The 26,001-nt window shown below is 33.4% G+C and overlaps 1 protein-coding gene across 1 annotated transcript in view; it reads left to right on the top strand.

The window, feature by feature from the left end:
- Positions 1–6,036: 6,036 nt before the first annotated feature.
- COG6 (component of oligomeric golgi complex 6) overlaps positions 6,037–26,001 on the top strand; it is a 116,115-nt gene continuing 96,150 nt past the window's right edge. Inside the window, exons 1-4 of the mRNA XM_051987395.1 lie at positions 6,037–6,642; positions 10,129–10,272; positions 13,121–13,192; positions 16,531–16,589. Coding sequence (XP_051843355.1) covers positions 6,484–6,642; positions 10,129–10,272; positions 13,121–13,192; positions 16,531–16,589 — 434 coding nt within the window. The 5' untranslated portion in view covers positions 6,037–6,483. The remainder of the gene's footprint in view (positions 6,643–10,128; positions 10,273–13,120; positions 13,193–16,530; positions 16,590–26,001) is intronic.

Raw genomic sequence — 26,001 nt, 5'->3', positions numbered from 1 at the left:
TAATTAACATGTGTTTGAACTTAAGATTCTTCATTGGCAGAAAATATGAAGTTTATTCTAGAATGAATGAATGAGTAAAATAACATTGAGTTTTTGCTATTCACAAAGCAATGTATTAAGTGCTGGGAATACATATAGAAAACCAAAACAGTCTGCCCTCAAGGAGCTCACATTCTAATACATAATAGTTTTCACTTACAAGTCAATTGGGAAGGCCCTATATAGGTCTTAGGGTGCAGAAGCAAAGCAGGTCATGAATCTTTTAAAAAGTGTCATTTTAGTAATAGAATATTATTGTTCTATAATACATGATAAACAGGCTGATTTCCGAAAAGTCTGGAAAGACTTACATGCACTGATGATGCTATATGGAATCAAGAAAAAATAATAACAGCAAAATTGTGTGATGATCAAGTATGATGGACTTGGCTTTTCTCAGCAATATAGTGATTCAAGGCTATTCCAATAGACTTGAGATGAAAATATCATCTGCATCCAGTGAGAGAGCTATGGAGACAGGATATAGATCAACATATACTATTTTTATCTTTTTTTTTTCTTGTGTTTTTTTTTCCCTTTTGGTCTGTTTTTTCTTGTGCAACATGACAAAGATGGAAATATGTTTTTTAAAATTGCACATATTTAATCAATATCAAATTAGTTGCTGTCTTGAAGAGGAAGAACAATTTGGATCACAAAGTCCTAGAAAAATGAATATTGAAAACTATCTTTACATGTAATTAGAAAAATAAAATACTGTTGAAAACTAAAAAAAAAAATCATATTTGTTTTTCATAAAGAAGCACTTAATGGTATCAAGGGCTTTGTTGTACTAATTTTATTTTCTAGATTTCAGTAGCTGTGGTTATGTAGCATAGCACAACCAAAGGAGATTCTAGATTGTTAGCTGTGAGGCCTGGTTTGGAAGCAGAACCAGTGATCTGGGGAGTGCTCAATTTACTTTAATGTAATTGCTAATGGCAGCAAATAGTTTAATTATAAACTGAAAAACTAAAAATAAATATATATATAACTCCAACAACCAATTATTCATAAAGAATGAAGCTATTTATCATTTATGAATATCTTCAAACTGCTGGTCAGTGCACATACTTTCTGATAGCCCATCCTTACAGGAAGTACCTAAGATGTCTGGATTCCAACCAACTTGGATCCTCCTCTACTATTCCTTTGCCTTATTCCTTATATGGATAAAAACATAGAATCCCTGTTTAATATTATAGAATCAAATCAGTGAATACTCAATTACTAATGCCTTTAATAATAGTGTTGCTGTGAATACCACTAATCTCATTAACATTAATTTGTAGCTCTGTACTAATAGAAATTACTAACAACTAAACTATACAATGGCAACTCAAATATTGATTAACTAAATCATCAATCTGTATTCATGAAAGAATTGGCTTTACTCATCAGTATTCTAGAAATGTTACAATCATTCTAGGATACTTGAAACCAATGTTAGAATCTAGTAGCATTTAGAAATGACTGCTGTCATATTCTTTTCTTTCATATGACATAGTTATTGATTAGTTTTTCAGTTTCTTAACAAGCAGACATTTTCCATCATAATGATTTTCTTTTATGCTATAAGGATGACAGTGAGTTTCATAGTAACATCCTTACCTACAGGCAAAATCTAGTTAAAATCAATATTATCATAAAGAGTGATTTACTGAATAATTTGGGAGTTCATGGCCTCTGACTACATCATTTGGAGAGATACTATCCATTGGAAATGAGCCAAAGGGAGCAGAGGAGGTCATTTAATTTTTTTCCCCCAGTGGTAGTAAATGCGTTGCAAGTATTAGTAAAGAGTCAAATTCCTTATTAGTTTGATTCAATTTAATTCCAAAAACATTTATGAAATTTCTTCTTCATTTCTTACATGTATTAGGTACAGAATAGATAAGACATGGTTCCTCTCCACACACACACATACAGAGAAAGAGAGAGAGAGAGAGAGAGAAAAAGAGAGAGAGAGACAGACAGACAGACAGAGAGACAGAGACAGGGACACAGAGACACAGAGACAGAGACAGAGACACAGAGACAGAAAGAGAAGGATATGACAAACACAAACACAAGAGAGTTAGAATTTTAGGTCTCTTCTATGGGATCTTTGCTAAAAACAGGCACTTCCTTTTAGGGAAATCAGGGAAAATTTTCAGGAAGAGATGATATTTGAGTTGGCTTTAAAAGATGATTACAAGTTCTACAGGTGAAGAGAACAAAAGGCAGGCACTGTAGTCACAGGAATTAGCTTGAGCAATGACTGAGTAGTATATTAAGCCATATAAATGGCTTTGAGTTCAAGACTTTTCTGGTAATCTCATAATAGTGGTTTGGAGGAGGAAGAATGCCATTAGTCATAACTTATTGATTCATATTGAGTTTGAGCAAAACTCTCACATTTAAAACAACAAAGATGAAATTAATTATAGAGAAACCAAACTATGATTTTTTTCCTGGAGAAAGTATAATTAAAAATCACCATTCTTTTCAGCCTCTTTTAACCAGCCTAATTCTTGTAATTTGCAAAGAATAGAGGAAATCTTAACAGAATCCTTTGTTACAAGCTAGTCTTTTTTTTTCCTTTAACTCTTCTTGATTCATGTTTTAATCCTCTTCCAGTTGCATTTCTTCCCAAATTTCTTTCCCTTTTATGTCATTCACACAAACACACACACATATACACACACATGCACACACACACACATACACACACACTCAGATGAAGACCCTGATTAATACTTCAAAATAAAAACTAGAAGCATCTTTCATTAACTTTTTCTTTCCAATTCCACACATTGAATCTCCACACTATCTCTCATTCTCTTTTCTCATCTCTGACAAAAAGAAACGGCATTCCTTCTTGCTATAGTAAATCCATTTGCTTATTCTTTAAATCTTATCCACTGATTTCTTCTGCAAAATTGTTCAATTTTTTTTCTCTCTATTCCTATTTCAATCTCTCTTTATTCACAGCCTCCTTTCCTTGCCTACTGCTTATAAACATATCCTAATATCACTTAAGATTAAGAAAGCCTTCACTTGACTATATTCTCAAAGCATTATAATTCTTTCTTTCATAGCCAAAAATCCTAGAAGATGGTATCTACATCTTTCACTTTTACCTCCCACTCATTTCTCAAACTCTGGTAATACTATTTATTGCAGACCCAAAAACTATATATATATATATATATATATTTTTTTTTACAGCACACTTGTGGACATTGTTTCAAAAGAAATTTTAAGCTTTATGTGAAGGCTGATTTTTGTTGATAATAAGTTATATGTTAAGAAGAAAAAAAAAGTATGTCTATTATACTCCAGAAAATATATAAATGTTGAATTACAAATAGCAAAGAAAGAAAGACAGAAAGAAAAGAAAAAGAAATACAAATAGCAAAATCCATTTGGTATATGAACTCTAGAGCACAAAACCTGAAAATAGAAAATAAGACAGAGATTATAGATAGATACATGATATATACAGGGAAGGGAATAAGCATTTATAAAGTATCCATTATATGTCAGGTAATGTGCTAAGTACTATAAAAATATTATCTCATTTGATCCTCACAACTACCCTGGAATGTTAGTACTATTATTACTTTCTTTTACAGTTGAAATTGTGATTTCATGTATAGAGAAATCTGAGGTGAGGAGACTTTCTCTACCAATATAAGCTTGTACTTTCTCAACAATGTATAATCTTAAAGAATTACCTAGAGCATTGAGAGGGTGATTTCCTCAGGGTCACAAAAGCAGTCTGTCAGAAGTGGAACTTGAACTAAGGGAAGTAACAGAAATAAAGAACTGTCCATTGGTTGTAATGTCCAGATATATGCTATAAACTGCTTATTTGTCTGATAGATAATGAATGTGAAGAGGTAATCAGTACAAACTTAAGAGAAGAACAACCTGCTTTCAAAGAAATGTGACAGTAGCACTGGTGGATCACAGATTGAGGCAGAATTGAAGATAGGACACATGAAAATGTCTGGATAAAAAAGTTTTTACTTGCTAAGAAATATACAATGCTTGAAAACAATAAAAGAGTATTTCTAGACCACCATAGTAATCAATGAAAAATGTCTCACTCAATAATACCAGACTAGTTTAATAAGTGACAAACCTTACTTTGGTGAAAATCTAAAGATATCATATAACTCTAGAATAATGATGAAGTAATCCTATCCATTCCAATTTAGGAAACAAATTAAAATGCAGCAGAATGTAGCTGCACAACTTACACTAGGGAATACAGTTAATAGTTAAATTTATATACCGTACTTTGCTATTATTATCTCATTTGATCCTCCAAACAAGCCTGGAATGTAGGTTCTACTATTTTCTTCATTTTACACAAGGATAAACTGGGGCAGAGATTAAGTGACTTGCCCAAAGTCACACTAGCTGAAGTCATATTTGAACTTGAGTTTATCCTGACTCCAAGACCAGAGCTCTATCCACTGTGCTACCTTGCTGTCTAAAATATCACATATTTGAAGATTAACCTTAAGTAGCCTAGTAGCTATCTTTTGTTGCTAAGCCAGGTGAAAGACTTAAAGTATAAACATGGGGAATCACTTTTCATTGTCCAAAATGGGTAGGAAACCATCAAATCGAAAAATGTAGAAAAAAAGGATCTATCCAAACAGAGCTTGACTTTTGAAAATTGTAATCTGATCCAACAAAACAAAATGAAACTCAAGAATGGGTACAAAGAGAAATTTAAAGCAGATGAAGCAAAAGAAGATGTATACTGGTAGGTAGTTGGTAAAGTACATAGAACATTGGACCCAGAAATAGGAAGACCTAAATTAAAAATTAGCATTAGATGTCTGCTTGTGTGGCATTGAGCAAGTCATTTAACTTTTGCCTGCTCAGTTAACTTCAATGTAAAATGAAAATAGCAAAACCTTCTACCTCCTAGGATTGCTATGAGGATCAGATGAGATATTTGTAAAAAGCTCAGCATAGTGTAGTTACTTAATAATTCTTATTCCCTCTCCTTTCCCTTTCACAGTGAGATTCATGGCCAAAAGATAAACCCAGGAATGTGATGAAGACCACTCATATGTAACTCAGTTCATCTACCTTATCTCTAATAATTTTTTCAATTTTTTGAGTAGCTAGAAATGACTTCTTCCATGATTAAATATTATTCCATTTCTTAATTTTTAATAGTTTGTTTTCTTATGTCAAATTCTACATCCAGCTATACACATTTAGTGTGTAACAGGGAATAAGGTCATACTACCATCAGGCACACTAATTGCTAAGGATACAAAAAGAGGCAAAAGACAGTTTCTTCCCTAAAAGAAGAATGTGAATCTAATGAAGGGGATGAAGATCTAAATCTTTTGCCATATTGCTTGACAGTTTAATTTTTTTTGATATATCTACTAAATAAGTTATTTTCTATTATCACATCAAATTTTGTGTTTTTAACAGTGATCTTATGATTTCCTAGCTATTCATTCAAAACCAATCTTATTTGTACAGTCTGGTCTATCCTGCAACTTTATATCACACTAAAGATTTAGTTTAAAAAAAAAAGGTGTGTGATTAGCAAGTTAACAAACATGATACTTTTTAAGAACTACACTTGCTTCGTAGTCCCTACCCCATAACTCTCTCAGTGAATGGATCTTATCTTCTACCTTGTTGAGCTTCAAGACATCAGAAATAGGGTATACATCTTGCTTTCTATCCCCCCAAAACCTTTATTTTATGCAATTTCCTTCATCAACAAAACATCATCATCACCTGGACTCTAACAGTGACGCCATTTTGGTCCTCTTCAGAAGGAAGGGTAATAACCAAAGAGTGTAATCTTCCCTATTAGATTATGAGCTCCTCCAGGGCAGGGATTCTTTTGTACCCCCAGCTCTTAGCACAATGCCTGGCACATAATTGGCACTTTATCGACGCTTATTGACATGACAAATATGGAAATATGTTTAGAAAAATTGACGTTTAACCTATAATGGATTACATGCTGTGTGTGTGGATTTAGAACATAAGGTTCTGCCAAGGTGAATGTTGAAAACTATCTTTGAATGTATTTGAAAAAAATAAAAATCTATTATTAAAAAATAGTCGCTTTTTGACTAAAAGGAAGGAAAAGGAGCAGGACTACATAAATCCTAAAGATCCTTCCAGCTTAAATTTTCAAGTTTATTATGCTTTTGAACTCCCTTTTCCTTCTTAAACTTTCTCTCTCTTAGAATACCGTGACATCATCATCCCTCGTGCCTCGCTTCCTCTATTTATAGGGTTGCCTCTAAGACCCAGTGGAATAATTCTTCGGAGAACCTTCCCCTAAACACCCGGAACCTGCGCAAAGCCACACACTCCGCGCATGCGCGGGCAGCTCTGGTTCCCGAAGCTGTTCCCGACTTCCTAAGCGCTGAGGTGGCGGTTGCCGGGGGCAGGGTCGCCGAGATGACTGAGAGCGGCAGCACAGGGGAGATGTCCGCTTTGCCGGTATCCGGGCCTCCCGGCAGCCTCGGCAATGGGGCCGGTGGGGCTTCGGCGCAGAGTAATAACCCGCTGTCTCGGAAGCTGCATAAGATCCTGGAGACGAGGCTGGATAATGACAAGGTAACCCAAACCCTCCGTGGGAGGGAAGCCCGCGGAGGCGGGCTTGGAGGGGCGGGGATTGGGTGGGGGCGGGGCAGGTGGGGGCGGAGGGGAAGGAGATGGCGAGGGGGAAAGTTTACCTGGGATCGGAGGAGAGAGAGAGGGCTTTGCCGCGAATTCTAAAGAAAGTCGAACGGGAAGGGTTTTCAGGGATCTCCGCACCTGGTCATAACCACGTAGTCTAGAACCAGGCCCTTTCAAAGCTTTCCTCTTGCTTCTCCACTGTGCTGAGCCTACCTGCCTCGCCATTCCCAGTCTTTGCTGTTATGGGGCGGGGTTAAGGGTGGAGCCGGAGTTAGACCACGTGTGCTAAAGTGGCTGAAGGTGCTGTCTGGTCTCTGACTCTTTCCTCCTTCCTTCTTCTCTCCTCTCTTTTCTTTCTCTGTTCCCCTCTCTCCCTCTCCTTTCTTAACTTCTCTGGACTAAAAGGAATTGCTGATATGCTTAATAAGAACCAGGGTCCAAAAATATTTCATTACGCTAGAATTATAGGTCCAGCCTATTAAAGTGGAATTTAACCTAACTTTAAGGGAAATATAATCTCCCATTTCCATAATATTTTAATTAGATGATTGTTCTAAAATTTGACTGAATTATAATAAGAATTAGCATTTATATAGCACCTCAAGGTTTTCAAAGCAATTTGCATATTTTTCTCATTTGATATATAAATTTGACTAACTCTTCTATTTCCTTATGCTAGTAAGAGGAACATTTTTCCTTTTTTTCTTTACATAACTATTATTTGAATCAATTCATCAATCAATCCAGGATTGACTGCATCTTCACGAATTCCTCTCAGCTCACTGGTTAAGGCAGGAAAGGTAGAATATTCCTCATTCCAAATTGATAATTACAGGTTTACCCCTGGAGATGAAGGTAGCTCCATCATTTAGTAATCCCTTCCTTTGAGGTTCATGCTATTAGTATATACTACCCAATCAAAATCATGGTACTAATTGTTTACAAACTAGTCCCCTTCCTTCCTCACTGATTCTGTATGTGACTAATTTTTCTCTCCTCTCAAACTACTGCCCTCATACTAGGGGATTTCAGCATATATATTGATACCCTGACCATTCAATTCCTCAGGTTATTCACTTCCTGGGAATTATTCCACTTGCTCCAGCCAAATAAAAAGACATACCCTTCATCTTGCCGTCACTCATAAATATGCCACCTTCATTTTAAGAATTTTGAAATCCCCTTTTAGGAGACTTTCCCTTAAAAAACTCTATTCTTTATCCACACTGTGACCTCTAAACTCTAGACCCCTCAGTTCTCTTTCAGGTTGTCTCCCTCATACTTGCCACTCTCTTCTCTTTTCACCATCTAAACTCCTTGGTGAACCAACTTTGTCCTGTCTTCTCTTAAAATTTCATGCATCACATCTGCTAGCCTTTTAAGTACTCTCATCCTCTTCTACCTTCATTGCTAACATGTGCTGCAGAATGAAGATGAAGAAAATTATGCAATTTTCTGAATGGGTCTACTACAAATATATAACCTTGACCAGGCCTTCACTGCTACTAGGGTATCATCCTATGCCTGCCTTATTAGCTGATTATACCATCTTGTAGCAGCCCTTCTTAAACTATCCCTCTTCTTCAAACCTCCCATGGATCTTCCTTCCTCCACCCTTTTTGCCATGTCTGTTTAATAACATGGTTGTAAGTAAAGTGCTTTGTAAAGTTTAGGACATTATGGACATTAGAGTTACTGCACAAAATATATGTTTAAAAATATGGACAGGAAATTTTGAAATTTTCTAGTTTAATTTTTTTTGGTAATTGAAAATAAATTCATCTTCCCTATCTGTTGGCCTGACTTAGAAAAAAAAAAATTTAATTACTATACTGTGAGTTACTCATCTTGTCAAACATTTAAAAAGTAATAGGAATATTTAATTAATGCTACAGGGTACATAGTACTCTTTTAGGGGCAGGAGGAGATTTGGATTATGATTTCATTGGTGTAACTCCCAATGAAGAAATGAACAATGAACAAGGCGATTATAGAAAGGTCTGGAAAAATTTACATGAACTAATACAGTCTTAGACAGTTTCTAAAAACCTTAATAGTAACTCTCTATATGAAATTACTTATACTATTTATTTCCCTTCCCTGTTAAGTGTTTAAAAACATAAAAAAATATTTTGAGAATTTCTGTGCTATGTTATTGAAATTGCAACAGCAAATCTTTTTTTTTAATTGTGGTAAGTTTATTTTTTAATACATATAGCTTTATGAATCATGTTGAGAGAAAAATCAGAGCAAAAAAGAAAAAACATGGGAGAGATTAAAAAAAAAACAGAAAAAAGAAATGAATATAGCATGTGTTGACTTATATTCAGTCTCAGATCTTTTTCTGGGTATAAGTGGCATTTTCTATCCACAGATTATGGGGATTGCTTCACATTCCTGAACCACTGAGAAGAACCAAGTCTATCACAGTTGATCATCACACATAATTGCTGTTATAGTGTATAATGTATTCTTGGTTCTGCTTATTTTGCTCAGCATCAGTTCATGTAAATCTTTCCAGACCTTTCTATAATCAGCTTACTCATCATTTTTTACAGAACAATAACATTCCATTACCTTCATATACCACAATTTGAATCCCATTCCCCGGTTGATGGGCATCGACTCCTTTTCAATTCTTTGTGACCACAAAAAAGACTGCTACAAATACTTTTGCACATGTGGCTTCTTTTCCCTTCAGGATACAGACTCAGTAATGACACTGCTGGGTCAAAAGGCATGCACAGTTTGATAGCCCTTTGAGTATAGTTCCAAATTGCTCTCCAGAATGTTTGGATCCATTCACAGTTCCACCAGCAATGTATTAGTGTCCCAGTTTTCCCACATGCCCTCCAACATTCATCATTATCTTTTCCTGTGGTGTTAGCCAATCTGTGAGGTGACATCATAGAGTTCTTTTAATTTTCATTCACATATGGTTTCTTAATTGGGGGTATAGATAAGGGAGAGACCCTGGAACTCAAAAGGATTTATTAATAGAAATACAGTACGCAAAATAAAGGAAATGATTACATATAGAATATTGTGTTCCATTCTCAGTGCCCATGGAAGAGCTTTGATAAATGAGTGTGTCCAGGTAAGACCATCAGAATATTGAGGAAAGTGAAAACCAAGCCATGTGAAGATTGGTTGAAGGAACTAAGGATACTCTGCCTGGAAAAGAGAAGAATTATTAGTTGTCTTCAAATACTTGTAAGGTTGTGATAAGGAAGATGTTACGTTTTTGTCTTCATGAAATCAGTTCACCTTTAATTGTTAAATGATTTAATAAATGCACTGATGGGTGAATATTTAAAGGGAGTGTAACAAAAATGGACATCATTTCATTATATTTTGGCTTGGCATTAGAAAAAAAAATTTTTAATAAGTAGAACTGATTTGGTGTGCTTATTCATTGTTTAGGAGATGCTTGAAGCTCTCAAGGCACTGTCAACTTTCTTTGTGGAAAATAGCTTGCGTACTAGAAGAAATTTACGTGGAGATATTGAACGCAGAAGTTTAGCCATCAATGAAGAATTTGTGAGCATATTCAAGGAAGTAAAGGAGGTATTATACTGGATTTGCTTAAAATATTTGTTATTTGCCATCTACTGAAATTTAAAACTTTTTTTCTTCTTTGAACCTGTGATAATATGTATTTGTAGTCTTTTGGTTTCTTTTATATTTAAAGATCTCTGGTTTTGATTGTTTTTAATTTTAGTTTAGGTAGTAAGAGATTTTCCTATGAATATATGATCTAGCTATGAGTTTACTTAAATGTTTTTTCAGAAAAAAAGAGAGTCCTAAAATTTAACATACTTCTCTATATTGTAATTATTCTTGGCTCACTGAAACCTAAATTATATCAGAGTACCCAGGAAGTACTATTTTATCACACATAAATAGTCTGTTCACTGTGAGATGAAACCAATTTTTATTTAATGTTTTGCATACCAGTATTTTGAAATGTTATAAAAAACATGGCAATATACAAGATTCTTATTCATCATCTTTATTTCCCAGGTTAATTACTATATGTGCTTTTATGTGGTTTCACCACAAAATAGGGAAAAGCCTTGTAAATACTTCAAAAAGTACATTGGTACTTGTCATAAAAATGAAATCCATCATAGTAAATTCAATTATAAACAAAGACAGAAGCAATATACTTACTTCTTTTACACATTTGTTACTTTTGTGTGGAAATATTACAATTTCCTGAGTTGTCCCTTGGTGAAACTATAATTTGAACTTGCTTGTTAAGCAAAAGTCAAAACAAAACAAAAAACAACAAACTTAATTTAAAAAAAGAATATTGTTAGCATTTGGATTTTGGATTGTCTTTTTTTTCATAGTTTTGCTTTATTAGATAAACTATGGCATTTAAAACGAATATTAGCACTAACTTGTTTAGATAGTTTGGAATGTTCTTTCATTATTCCTGGACTGCATCAATGGGCTGCAATTTGATAAATATTTTGAAAAAAATAGCAATTGATTAGTTCAGAGCAACTTCAGGACTTAATTTTAGGAGTTGGAATAGCTCTGACATATAACAGAATATGGGAAGTGATATTTTTAGAGCTTAGGTTTATGAAATTTTCACAATCCAAGTTACATAGTAAAGAGAACATAAATTTTAGTTCTAGAATGGATTATGTAAGTTCCAGTTGTTTATAAATGGATTGCTTATTCTCAATAGTTGCGTAATTCTTTATATAAAACTATCCCTTTTTTTGTAGCTTTGTCTGGATATTTCATTTTTTCCTTTTCTGCTGGCCTATTTCAATAAACTACTTCTATTTGAGTTTCAGAGGTAGGAGAGTTGGGTTATAAAATACTAAGAACCCTTTTCTACTGTTGGAATTCTTTTCTTTGCACCTTAATTTATTGGGAACTTGAATTCAAGAAAGGAATGAAATTTGGCAATATAAAATTGGTAGGGCAATAGTATTAAAATTATTACGAGCAACTACATTGTTTAGTAGCTGAATCCTGGTCTTAGAATTAGGAAGATCTGAGTTCAAATTCAGCCTCAGTCATTTATTTAGTTGTATGACCTTGGGCAAGTCACTGAATCTTTCTTTGCCTGTTTCTTCAAAAGTAAAATGTAGCATTTACCTCTCAGGGTTGTTATAGCGATCAAATGAGATAATTATTGCAAAAGGGTTTAGCAGAGTGCCTGGCACATAATAAGTGCTATGTCAACATTAGCTATTATTGTTATTCTTCGTAGTCCCAGATAATCCAAATCATCCGTATTTGATCTTGACAGTAAATATGACAAACTAAATTATTTAACATAAGTTAAAGAATGTAATCTGTGAACTGACACTAAGTGAAGTTAAAAAAAAAAAAAAAGAAGAAAATAAATACAATGAGTGACTGAAATATTTTAAGAAAAAAACAACAAAGCATTAAAAATGGTTAAACTTTTATTAGTTTCAATGATCAATCCTAGTCCCAGAGAACAAATGATGAAATATCTTCTTCTCATTTTAGAGAGATGAGCAAGTATGAGTGTGGGATGTGGAATATGTTAGCAGATTCAATTGTGGCTGATTTTATTTAACTGTTTTTCTTCATTCTAAAGGAGGGATTAAGATTAGGTTTATTAAAAAGTTGCTGCTTTCAAAACAACAGACATCAGTAACAACAACAAAAAAGAATAATTAACAGTCATTAATAAATGAATGAAAAAAGTATTAAATTAAGCTCTTCGTATAGAAAAGCAAGATCTTGGTCTGAAGGAGCATCATATTATAACAGGAGAAGAAAAAACACATAGGAGCCTTTACCTACTAGTAAAATGGACAGGCCTACCTGTGTAATGGCAAAACAAATGGTAATATATTTTATTCTGATTTCATTTTTATTGATAAAACAGTATGTCTCATATTGCACATTTGACAGTACCAAGAACTATGGCAGCAAGAATGCTTTCTGATCCTTACCTAGTTGTTGCTGCTGAAGAAGTAGGAGCTATTTATTAAGTAACACTTACTTATTGCCTCTCAACTGGAGTAGAAAAGATTGTGGAGTGTTAGATGGAGTGTAAGAAGGAATTTCAGAAACCACATGTATCATGTTGATATGTGAGAAAACTGCCGTTGTGGATGAGTCAGTGAGTTGCCCAAGATCATACATCTAGTGGTATCAGGGATGAAATTTGAACTCATTTCCTCTGACTCTGGACCCAGTGCTGTTTCCTCTGTATTAAGGCCATCCATTTTTTTCTATTACTTGGGGCAAAACATTTTTTAAATGATACAAATATAGCTAAACATCGGTATCAGAAATTTTGAGTGTTTTGATGGATAATTTTTTTTCTCTTTTCAAGAAAAGGGAAGTGTACGTTTCCTTGACAGTATGTGGATATATTAAAAAAAAAAAAGTTTTCCCCCATTTCTTTTAGGAACTTGAAAGCATAAATGAAGATGTACAAGCAATGAACAACTGTTGTCAAGACATGACAAGTCGCCTGAAGGTAGTGTAAGATTTTTAGATCTCTTTCAAGTCTAGCAAATGTATTATTTATTACATTTACATTATGTGGCAAATTTCAATAATAATTCTCTCCTGTTTTTCAGATTAGTAGAAATGTAATTAAATGTTTCAGGCTCCTTTTTTTATCCCAGGATTCCAACATAACAATGTTAGAATGCACTGAAGCAGTCATTGTTATTTTTTTCCTGAAAATTAAAAGCAGATTTGATTTCAGAAAAGCTTTAGGATTATGAATCCAGATTAAGTATTCTAGTCCAAACTTCAGTCCAATTCTGGTTATTTGGAAATCTGGAAGAAATAAAATTTTAGTCAGGGAATTTTTTAGTTTGAAATATACCTGGATCTTTACTAAACTAGATCAGAACTTCAAGTTTGGCTTTGGAATTGCAAAGTTGATTGTTTTCTCCTTCCATTCTTTAAACTAGGAATATCCCAGCATCATCTGTTATCCAATCCCATTGCCTTCTTTCCCTAGTTTAAGATCTTACTTTCAGGATTCTTCCCAAATCAATAAAACTAGTAAAAATCTTTATCATAAATCAGTGACTTTTCATATACTAATATAAAAGTATTAATATAATTTTAATTCTTTTGTGGCTATTGTTTCATTATAATTTCTTTTTATTGCTTGTGAAAATTTTGAACATTACAAGTAGTTCATATATTCTTTATTAAGATCTTAAATGTTGGCTGTATTTTTCTTTGTCTTTTAGCATTATCTTTGGATCTATTTATTTTTATTTGTATTTAAGTAATAATAAACTTTCATTTTTTTATTTTTCATTGTCACTTCTTGTATACAAGAACTTTATGGTTACTATTCTTCTATTTTTTGTTTTTGATTTTCTCTTTTTCTGCTTATTTCTTTTGTCAGTGTTATGTTCTCAAAATCTTGTTTTAAACTCCTTTTTTGAAGCTTTTTTTGTGTATTGGTTTTTCTATATTTTTAATGCATCTTAATTTACAATAGATTCTTCTCTTATTAACAGTATTCCTAAAAACTCATTTTCATTTTTTTAGCTATATGTACCGTTTCTATGATTTGTGTTTTTTCTCTTTCGCTGTTTTATTTAACAATGACAGTCACATATTTGCTTTTTTATGTACATATAAGCACATCTATTCAGAGGGAGGAAGGGAACCATAGTAGAAGTCATTCTGGACATGAAGACAAGAAATTCCTAGGATCATATTTAACCAATATTAGCCTCAATTTCCTGCAAACCTATAGTAGTCAATAAGTATTTGTTAAGCTCTTAAGCTTACTCTCCATATGATATTTAGATAAATCAAATGTAGTAATGTTTTATAAACTTTAAAGCAGTATTTAGCTCTATTATTAATATTAATAGGAAGCTATCTGCTATGGTCTATATAGCATTAGTTTTGGAATGAGATAAACCCTAATTCAAATCATGCCTCACACACTTAATAGCTTTAGGACCATGGGAAATCACTTAAACATCAATTTGCCTCAGTTTCCCCATTTGTAAAATGGGGACAGTAATAGTGTTGTGAGGAGAAAGTAAGTTATTGTTTATAAAGTTGAAGACTAAACAAAGAGCTTCAGCCTCTGGTATCCTAGCTGTTTCTATACTTGGGATGACAAAGCTAGACCAGCTATCTAAAACTTAGTTGCCTGAGCCAATTAAATCTCAAGAACAGTTTGTACCTCTTTAAAGGAAAACCTAGTCTAACCTGCCCAGGCTGAGGTCTTAACCTTTCCACCCAACCATTTTTTTCAAATCAGCAAATGCTGGCTGCCATTTATTGTTGCTATTATCATCATTGTCATTATCATCATAATCACCATTATCAATATCAATTATTCATCCAAAAGGAATCATATGTATGGAACAAATAAAAATTATCCTCATGTTTTGGTTCTCTGCCCTGACCAGGATAATCCAACTCTGATTAAACCATTTGGATACTTTAGATTTGGAGTTGGAAGGCACTAGAAATTCTCATCATCCATCCAAAGTTAACAAAAATAGGCTTACTTAGCTGTATCAGAAAAAGCACTGTTAGATTTACAGAAGGAGGCTTACTTAGCCATAACAGAGAAAGAACTTTTGAGAGCAGGCAAGTCTAACTTGGTTAGCCTGGTATATTTCACCAGCAATATATTTTTATACTATATTTTATTTAGTTTGTTAAATATTTCTTAATTACATTTAAAAAAAAACTAATGATGATTTTTTAAAATTTTGAGTTCCAAATTCTCTCCCTCCTTCCTCTCTTGAAAAGACAAGAAATTTGGTATTGATTATACTTACAAAGTCATGCAAAATATATTTCCCTATTAGCCATATGGCAAAAGAAAAACAAAAAAAAAGTCAAATTACAATATGCCTCTGTATACATTCAGAGTTCTTTAGTTCTCTCTTTGGAGGTTGATAGGATTTTTCATCATGGGATTTTTAGGAATTGTCTTGGATCCTTGCCTTGATCAGAGTAGCTAAATCTTTCATAGTTGATCATCCTTATAATATTTCTCTTATTATATACAATTTTTTTTTGCTTCTGCTCACTCCATTTTGCATGAGTACATAGAAGTCTTCCCAGGTTTTTCTGAAACCAACTTTCATCATTTCTTTTAGCACAATAGTATTCCATCACAAATAGTACATCTCATTCAGGCATTCACCAATTAATGGGCATCTCCTCAGTTTCCAATTCTTTCACACCACAAAAAGAGTTGCTATTTGTAGGTCCTTTTCCTATTTATTTATTTACTTTTTTAATCTCAAAGATATAGACCCTAGTAGTTGTCTTCTTAAACAGAGTAAATTAAACATAATTTTCTTGCTGATTTAGACATCGCATTGATTATAAGTTATCCTGTTCTAAAATATGGGATTGTTGAGATGTAGCCTATAGATCCTAGTGCTGAATAGTCCTAGAGTTTGGCTTTTCTGATTCTTGTGTCCACTATTAAATGCTTATGTATATGTCTTCCTCGTCACTTCTTGCTTCTTGCTGCCTTGTATTTACTTGATATTAGAGCAATCTGCAGCCCTTTCTTATCTGTAACTTCTAACCTGCTATAGGCTTGGAAGACAGGTAAATCTATCTTATTATGATTTATTTAAAATCAGAAGCTGTGTACTTTACCTTGGAGCTTAAGGTTCTCTTACAAATTAACGTCCATAGGCTTGTCCAAAGTCACACAGCCAATAAGTATTTGAAGTAACATTTAAACCCAGGGATTCTAACAACACTCTACCACATTTCCTCCCATTATTCTCCTCTAAAAAAGAGGAACAAGTATATAGTATGATGTTCTAACAAGATGAATTTTCTTTATAATTCTAGGCTGCAAAGGAGCAAACTCAAGATTTGATAATAAAAACTACTAAACTTCAAGCAGAAAGGTATGTAGTGTTTTCTCTTATTTTCCACATAGGTCATTGAGTTATTTAATGAATAAATGTATGTATTTTGTAGCTATAGTAACTTATATTACATTGATTATTGCTGCACTATTACTTATTAACCCATAGAATCATAGATTTAGAGCTGAAAGGAACATTTAAAGCCAATTAACCCAACTTGCTTATTTCACAGAGAAGGAAATTTTGGCAACAGAGGCTCAGTTATTGGTCCAGGGTCACACACAGCTCAGGCAAGTGTTTAAGGAAGATTTTGAAATCACAGCTTCCTGACTTCCAAGTCTGACACTCCATCTACTACAACACTGCTTCATTAGCAGGGAAATGTAGAAAAACAAAGTAGTAGTAGAAGAAACAATTTAGACTTTTTTTCCTCCTCTGTTAAATTGGTTCATGATCTGGAGCCTCAAGGTTTCAGTTTCTAATTTTGCAAAGTGGGTACATTATCTCCCCAAAGACAAGTAGATGAACTTGTTGAGCTTTTGAGATTAATTCTAGTTTTAATGTCTATAAAAACATTCTTTGAGATTTGCTATGCCTTTTCTCCCACATAATATTGTCATTATTTAGGCTTCATATAGATTATAATTTTCATATTTTATCAACACTCATCAGATCCTGCCTCCATTGCATTATGAGAACATCTGGCTGAAATTTCTTTTTGTTTGCTAAAAAAAAGTGCTTTTGCTAGGAAGAATAATTTAATTTTTTGTAATATGATTTGAAAAAGTGGTGCTTATACATAGTTTTTTTTCAAGTTTATACATGCTAATGTGTTGTATGGTAAATTTGTTTATTTTACATATGTTCATTATCTCTAAAGTTTGTCTTAACTTGAATCATGGAAAAATAAGGAACTTGAAAGTTTTCTTATTACAAGTAGTAAATTCTTCTCTGAATTCAGCTTTTTCTACAGTTTGTGATATACAATTTTTCTCTCTCCTAATTGTTGTGGTAAGAAGTTTAATGTTTTGGATAGGTAATAAAAGTGAAGGAAAGATAATTTAAAAAATAGATTTTATATATTAGAGTTTTTTCCTCCCAAAAGAACCATGGAACTTTGCTTTTTTATGATTTGTGTAACTAGTCTTAATTTTTTAATCTTATATAAGATAATTGTTTAAACATTTCAATACTTTTAGGAATCATTTAAGTTTTTCTTCAAAACAAATTTTTTTTGATTCTATACATTTATAATTTTTGGTAGGAAAGTTCCTTCAAGAACAAATTAAACTTGGTAATAATGAAAATTCCCCCCCCCACCCCCCATTGAGTTCTGAGTTTACAAATATAATTTTTAAAATCTTTTTATTTTCAGAATATATGCATAGTTTGTAAAACCTTGTCTTCCACATTTTTCTTCCTCCCTCCCCCCCACTACTCTCTCCCTTAGATGGCAAGTAATCCAATATTTATAAAACATGTGCAATTTTTCTAAACATATTTTTACAATTATCATGCTGCACAAGAAAAATCAGATCAAAAAGGAAAAATAATGGGAAAGAAAACAAAAAGCAAGCAAACAACAAAAAAAGTGAAAATACTATGTTGTGATCCACACTCAGTCCCCACAGTCCTCTCTCTGGTTGCAAATGGCTCTCTCCATCACAAGGCCATTGAAACTGGCCTGAATCAGCTCATTGTTGAAAAGAGCCACGTCCATCAGAATTAATCATTGTGTGATCTTCTTGTCGCTATGTATAATGTTCCTTTGGTTCTACTCACTTCATATGTGTCTCTACAGGCTAAAATCATCCCTGCTGATCGTTTTTGTAAATATAATTTGAAAGACATAGTAACACCAGTATTGTTATTATGCAAGCACTCTTTTTGTACAAAGAAATACTTGAGAACACCTGCAGCATGTGGAATCTGCTACCTTTTATTTATGACATTCTTGTAAAAGTTTTGACAGTGTAAGATAACACATGAAAATGTAGAAACTTTAGTTATTTTTTTAAAGAATAGCTACAAAATAAAATGAGAAGCATTTAACATAAATTCGTAAGTTTTCCTTCAATTCCCTGTACATAGTAATCAAGAGATGAAACAAGTTAAAATAAGAATTTTAAAATGGTTTTTCTAAATGCAATTAGAATACTTAAGGGAAATGTATATTACAGAAGAAAGACTTGGAAAGGAAATTAACAACTTGGCACAAGAGATACAAAACCTTGCTCGAGCAACAAGCTCCTTGAAAATTCAAATGCACTAAATAGATTATGCCAGATTTGACCAATATTCTTCCTCCTCAGAAGCCAATAATAAAGTGTTCTCTTTAAGGGGGGGGGGGGGGAAGCAAGTCTATGTAGACTTAAGAATTATTGATTAGGAATAGAGACTGAACTTCATTGCTACATGGAACTCTCAGGTAAAGAAACTTTGTACCAAAGCATCCCAGTTCCTTCTTTGTAATTTATAATCTAAGATGGTGCTTAGAGTACTGAGAGGTAAAATTCTTTACCCAAGATTTTTAAACTGTGCCAGAGGAGGGACTTTGATCAAGGTCCTGGTTTAGAGGCCAGCTCTCTAGCTAATATCATGCTACCTTTTTTATTCTTTAAATGTTTGATAAAGTTAACAGAAACTAAGATCTATGACCCCTCTTTGACTTTGGGAGTTTATTTATGGTTTCTTTTTTCCTCTGAGATAAAGTTTCTTAGATTCCTTTCTTTTTGATAAACACTTGCAGGATTGGCTCTGCACTTCAGGGTAGAGATTAATGAGTTAAAAGTACTTCCTTTTTGTTTTGGGTGAGACAAAGTAGGTCACAAAGGATGAGATTCCTTTTATGGATTGTGATCTGTGTAGGTCTCATTGTTACATTTTCTCCAAGTCTACTCCCTTCAAAGCTTTCCTGTGTATTTGGTTGTTAAATTTCATTAATATTGTCAAAAGATAATTTCTGAACTAAGAATTATTTTCATTGGCATTTTACACAAACACTTTATGCTTTACACAATCTTTATGCTTTTGGCAAAAAATTCTAATGGGCTGCTGTTGCTCTAGGATAAAATACAAACTCCCTAGCCTATGATTTAAAGCATTCCGCAGTCTAACTCCACCCATCCCTTTTTTCTTTTAAATTTCTTCTCTCTCTCCTAGTCAAAATGGATTTCATGTAGGGCATCCTTTTTTCCTGAACTGTATACCTTTGTCTGATAAGCCTTGTAGATTTTCTTTTCCTTCAAGGTTCAGATTGAGTGCCACTGCCTCTATAAAGTTATTAGTTCTTCTCTGTCCTCCCTTCTTTTCCTAATGTAATTTATTCTTTACCTCTGTATGTCATGTCCTTTGTAGTAATTAATAATAATAATAATAATTAGCATTTATATAGTATTACTATGTACTAGGCACGTAGTACTATTTTGGGAGGTAGATGCTTTCATTTTTATTATTTTTAATTTTTTTTTAACTTTCAGAGAACCTGTAAGGAAGAGTCTCTGAGCCCCATTTACTATAAAGAAAGAGAATTGAGATAGGGCCTCTATGGTCCTTTCTAACTCTAATATTCCTTATCCTTTTAAAAATAAGTTTTTATTGAAGTCTTCTCTTTCTTATATTATCCTGGTTGTCCTTATGGTACAGAGAGCTATATATTACGACAATGAAGTCTTTTAAGAATAGTTTGGGAGTGGGAGAATTAGATGGCTAATTAAGGGTTCTATTCAGGCTTGTAGTTCTTCATTTCATTTCATTGATCTGTTTTTCAAAAGATAAATTGATTGATTGATGTTGGTAGAGTCCATGCACCAGGTCACTTTATATTATCTCATTTGGCCCTCTCAAACCCCTGGGAAATAAGTCCTATTCCTCTTTTTGCAGGTGAGAAAATTGAGGCAAATAGAGGTCAAATAACTTGCTCATGATTATTACCTAGCTAGTATTTTTTGTTTGTTTGTTTTATAAATAATTATACATTTTTATTGACAGAGTCCATGCCTGGGTAATTTTTTACAACATTATCCCTTTCATTCACTTCTGTTCTGTTTTTTTTCCCCTCCCTCCTTCCACCTCCTCCCCCAGATGGCAAGCAGTCCTATACATGTTAAATATGTCACAGTATATCCTAGATACAATATATGTGTGCAGAACCAAACAGTTCTCTTCTTGCACAGGAATAATTGGATTCAGAAGGTAAAAATAACCCGGGAAGAAGAACCAAAATGCCAGCAGTTTACATTCATTTCCCAGTGTTCTTTCTTTAGGTGTAGTTCTAACTAGTGTTTTGAATCCAGATTTGAACTGAGGTTTTCTTGACTCCAGGCCTGGTGTTAGCTCGACCGTGCCACCTAGCTGTTCCTTGTAAAATATAAACTCTTTCCTCAGGAGTAGAAATATCATAAAAAAAAAAAAAAAAGTGTCCCTGGCATTTAACATAACACCTTGGAAATAGTAGGAGAATAATAAATACTTTCTGAATTGAATTAATTTGAAATGCATGTCTCACTCAGAGCCTAGGTCAGAAAGAGAGGGCTAAAATAGAATAATTGAGTTAAGAATGCTTAATAAAGAGATACTTGAGCTTAAGGGAAAGCAGAACAGCTATTACATATAAGTAGTATTCATCTATTGTGCTGGCATAAGGGGAAGGTAGAATAACCAAGGGCTAGTAAGTTCAGTACAATATATATTGTTTATAGTCCTAGCATTAGACTAGGCAACTTGATAACAAATTCTTTGGTAATGATATCATGAAATGAAGACAAATACATATTTGTCCTCAACCCTCCATCTTTTGTAGGGAAGAATTCTTATTTAGGTACAGGTTAGTTAATAGTAGTAGTATTAATAGCTAGCATTTAAATAGCACTTTAAAGTTTACAAACTGCTTTCTAACAGTCTTATTTTATCTTTGCAACAATCCTGAGAGGTAGATACTATTATTTTTAAAAATATTTTTAGCTTTCAGAAAGCCCATGAGGAAGTCTCTGAATCCCATTTACTATAAAATGAAGAAAAATGAGCTAATAGTACCCTCTACACTGACTCTGATATTCCGTATCCAATTTTTTAAATGAGTTTTTATTGATATCTTCTGTTTCTTTTATTATCATGGTTATCATGGTACAGAGAGAGTCATTTGATATAACAATGAAGTCTATTAGGAATAGTTTGGAAACAGGAGAATTAGATGACTTTTTAAGGGTTCTATTTAGGCTCAGAATTCTTCATTTCATTGTGTCTGTTTTTCAAAAGATAAATTGATATTTATAGTCAAGATGGTAGAGTGAAATATAACATTTTTGCTTGGGCTCTTCCACGGTGATTTAGAAAGTGTTCCAGATAGAATTTTAATTATGAAAGCCATGAAGAAGTCACATTGAGCCATTTTTCCAGTCCTTGGTAGCTTAAAAAGCTAGGTAGAGAAGGCTGCAAACATTGGAGAGGGGGCTGACCAGAAGCTCAGTGGAAAAGTCGTGTGGCAGCAGGAGGAAGCATTAATGTTCTATGACAGGCACAGCAGTGGCAGCAATGGAAAGTAGTCCAGCATTAAGGATAAGAAAGAACTGAACTCTTGGGGATTCCAAGGTGTAGAGGATCGCAGATATTGGGGAACTCTGAGAAAAGTATACTTGAAGCAAAGATAACTCACAGCAGGTTGTTAACACAGTGTGATTAATGAGATGATCTTTCTCTAGTTCACATACTTAGTGTGCTGTAATGATATAATCATTTTGAGGTATTTAAGGGCTGAGAGGACTGGAAGTGAGACATTCCATTTTTGACCATTCTCTTGGTGGCTCTCCTGCCTTCTGCACTCCTCCACTAAGATCAAGGTTGCTCCAGATCTTCCAGAGAAAGCTAGCCCAGACATTACACCAAAGGATGCTTTACTTTCTAGTAGCTCTATTGCCTATTACCCAGTTTCAGGTAATTGTTCTAGGCAGAGATGAGTTGTTGTAGTTGAGCAGGAGCCTCTTCAGTATAAGGAACAAGTTTCAGGAACATAGCAGTGACTCCCAAGTCCCAAGAGGAAAGTGGAGACTCAGTTTTAACCTTTGACTTACAATTGAATAAACCGAGGCTGAAGATTAAATCCAAGGGGGAACTAACAATTCAATAACTTTGAATCTATCAAATCTAGAGAGTTGTAGTTGAGTGCAATAGCAGTCTATGGAAGCTCACATACCCACAAACCAGCAGACCTAAAATGGGTCAGGAACTTGCCCAATAAAGACTTGGAGAACAATAAAGAGTCCTCATTCTGGATAACATTTTGTAGGCACTAAAAAAATAACAGGCCCCTACATAGAGATCTAAAAAGAACAGGAAGAAGTAAAAGAATGAAGCTCAGGTCAGACATCCTCTTTAGAAGTAAGAGTTCAATACTAACTTAAAGCCCAATGTCAAGAAACATTGACTTAGTGTGGAAAAATAAGCAAACAAAAAATAAAAAGAACCTGATCATTTAAAAAAAAACAAAACAAAACAAAACTAGTGTGATGACAGGGAAATTTAAGATTCAAATTCAGAAGAAGACAATGAATTGAAAACTTTGAAAAACAAAACCTCAAAGGAAAAACATTAATTAGATACAAGTCCAACAAGAATTCCTACATGAGTTAAAGAAAGATAAGAGAAAAAAAAACAAAGAGGGAGGGGGAATTTAAAAAGTAAAATAAAAGTAATAAAAGAAAAATTGTATAGGGGAAGGTAATGAGAGTTGTGAAAGAAAACTATGAAAAGAGAATTAAAAGCTTGTTAGGAGAGGTACAAAAATACTGAAGAAAGTAACTCCTTAAAATCAGAACTAATGAAATGAAAACTAATGATACCAGGAGACATTAAAAACCTGGACAAAAAAAGGGGAGTGAGGTGGGAAAATGTGAAATATAGAAGAAACAACTGATCTAGAAAATAGATCAATGAGAGATAATTTAAGAATCTTTGGATTGCTTGAAAGCCATGTACAGCAACAACAACAGAGCCTAGTTATCACATTTATAACGGAAAACAACAGAAATCTTAGAACTAGTAGGCAAAATAGAAATTGAAAGAAACTACAGATCACTTCCTGAAAGAAATACTAAATGAAAACTCCCCAGGAACATTATAGCCAAAATCCAAAACTCTCAGATTATTTTGATATTACCATTAATATTTAAATTATAATTTTCTTCTTTAAAAAAAGCAGCAGTTTAAATTTGTTCAGTGATTTGTAATTTTATAATTTATATTTTATAATATAGTTATGTACTTAATTAGGAGATTTATGTGTGTAATAGCCCTTTTTGACTATTCCCCAAACTTTCACCTGCACTGGTTTAGGCCCTTGAACAGTTACTTCTACTTTTAAATACCCTTTGGCTTTATACTTTTACTGTTTTGGGGCTTATGAATTTCCATCATTGTCTTTCCCTATAACAATGATTAGTAGGCACAAGTTACTAGAGGTATTCACTGGTAACATGGTAAGAATAATAGCTGTACTCCAAAAAAATCAAAGAAAAAAGAATTAGACCCATATGTTTAAAAAAAAAAGGGGGGGGTGATCCTTATCAGTAAGGAAATGGTGAACAAATTATTATTTTTTAATAATAACTTTATTTTCAAAATATATGCAAAGATAGTTTTCAACATTCACCCTTGCAAACCTTATTTTACAAATTTTTTCTCCCTCCTTTCCCTCCATTCCCTCTCCTAGATAGTAAGTAATCCAATATGTTAAACATGTGTAATTCTTTTATACATATTTCTACAATTATCATGCTGCACAAGAAAAATTAGATCAAAAAGAAAAAAAATGAGAAACCACAATGCAAGCATGCAACAATAAAAAAAGTGAAAATGCTATATTATGACCCACACTCAATTCCCATAGTCCTCTCTTGGGATACAGATAATTCTGAGATCTCTTTGAGATATAAGCCTAGTAGAAACATTGCTAAATCAAAAGGTATACACAGTTTGATATACTTTGGACAGAATTCCAAATTGCTCTCCAGAATGGTTGGAGCAGTTCACAACTCCACCAACAATGTATTGTGTTCCAGTTTTCCCACATCCTCTTCTACATTGTTCATTATCTTTTTCTATCATCTTAGCCAATATGAGAAGTATGTCATGGTACCTCAGAGTTATCTTAACTTGCATTTCTCTGATCACTAGTGATTTAGAACATTTTTTCATATGACTAGAAATGATTTTAATTTCTTCATCTGAAAATTGTCTTCATATCTTTTGACCATTTATCAATTAGAGAATGGCTTGTAGTCTTTAAAATTTGAGTCAATTCTCTATATATCTTAGAAATGAGGCCTTTATCAAAACCCTTGCATGTAAGATATTTTTCCCCCAGTTTATTGCTTCTTTTCTAATCTTGTTTGCATTGGTTTTGTTTGTACAAAAACATATAAACTTAATATAGTCAAAATTATCAATTTTGCATTCCATAATGTACTCTAGTTCTTCTTTGGCCACGAAGTCCTTCCTTCTCCATAGATCTAAATGGTAGAATGTCCTTTGTTCCTCTAATTTGCTTATAGTATCCCTCTTTATGTCTAAACCATGAACCCATTTCGACCTTATCTTGATATATGGTGTAAGGTGCGGGTCAATGCTCAGTTTCTGCCACACTCATTTCCAATTTTCCCAGCAGTTTTTGTCAAATAGTGAATTCTTATCCTAAAATCTGGGGTCTTTGGGTTTGTCAAACACTGGATTACCATAGCCATCCATGTTTGAAGGCAGTCAATCTTATTTTAAGCAGTTTTCTACCCATAACATATTTAAGCTTTCTTTTAACATGCTTTGTCTTCCTCCATTTTTAGTTTTATATTTTTTCCATGATATCTTAATCCTTTGGCAAAAGTAGTGTAATGTGAAATGTTACTCTTGATTTCTTTTGTTGCTTTATTCATATTTCATGTTTCTGTTGTGGTCTTAGATACAATTCTGTGAAAAACTCATTTTGAAAATTGATAGTTCTTTAAAATAGTAAACTGAAATCTAGTTAGCAAAATTACTATTTAATCATAACTATAATACATATATACCTATATTTATCTATAAAATTAAAAAAACAAACAAACATTGTAGGCTTAAAATGAAGAAATGAAAAGCAATGTTAGTTGGACTCTGAAAGGTTAATTCAATCCTCCTTTCTGTTTTAAAGTACCTGGGTGTTATTCTTACCAAATAGTTCACTTTTATGTTCAGTTCAAGGGAAAAGTGCATGAAGAGCATAATTTTCCAACAGTTCACATTCTCTCTCAGGGCAACCCTGTCTCCATGGTAACAGTTAAAACTTGGAAATTGGTCCCCCTTAAGAAGCCATTCTGTTAGAGCTTAAGGGTAACAGTTCTTGGCACTTTCTTCCCTTAGCATTGGTAGCATGTTCCCATGATCTGTTAGCTTGGCTTATTTATGCTGACTTGACTCTTGAATAGAC

This window comes from Antechinus flavipes, chromosome 3 (assembly GCF_016432865.1).
Source record: "Antechinus flavipes isolate AdamAnt ecotype Samford, QLD, Australia chromosome 3, AdamAnt_v2, whole genome shotgun sequence".
In the NCBI taxonomy this organism is placed as follows: Eukaryota; Metazoa; Chordata; class Mammalia; order Dasyuromorphia; family Dasyuridae; genus Antechinus; species Antechinus flavipes.
This window is presented reverse-complemented; position numbering and strand designations above follow the sequence as displayed.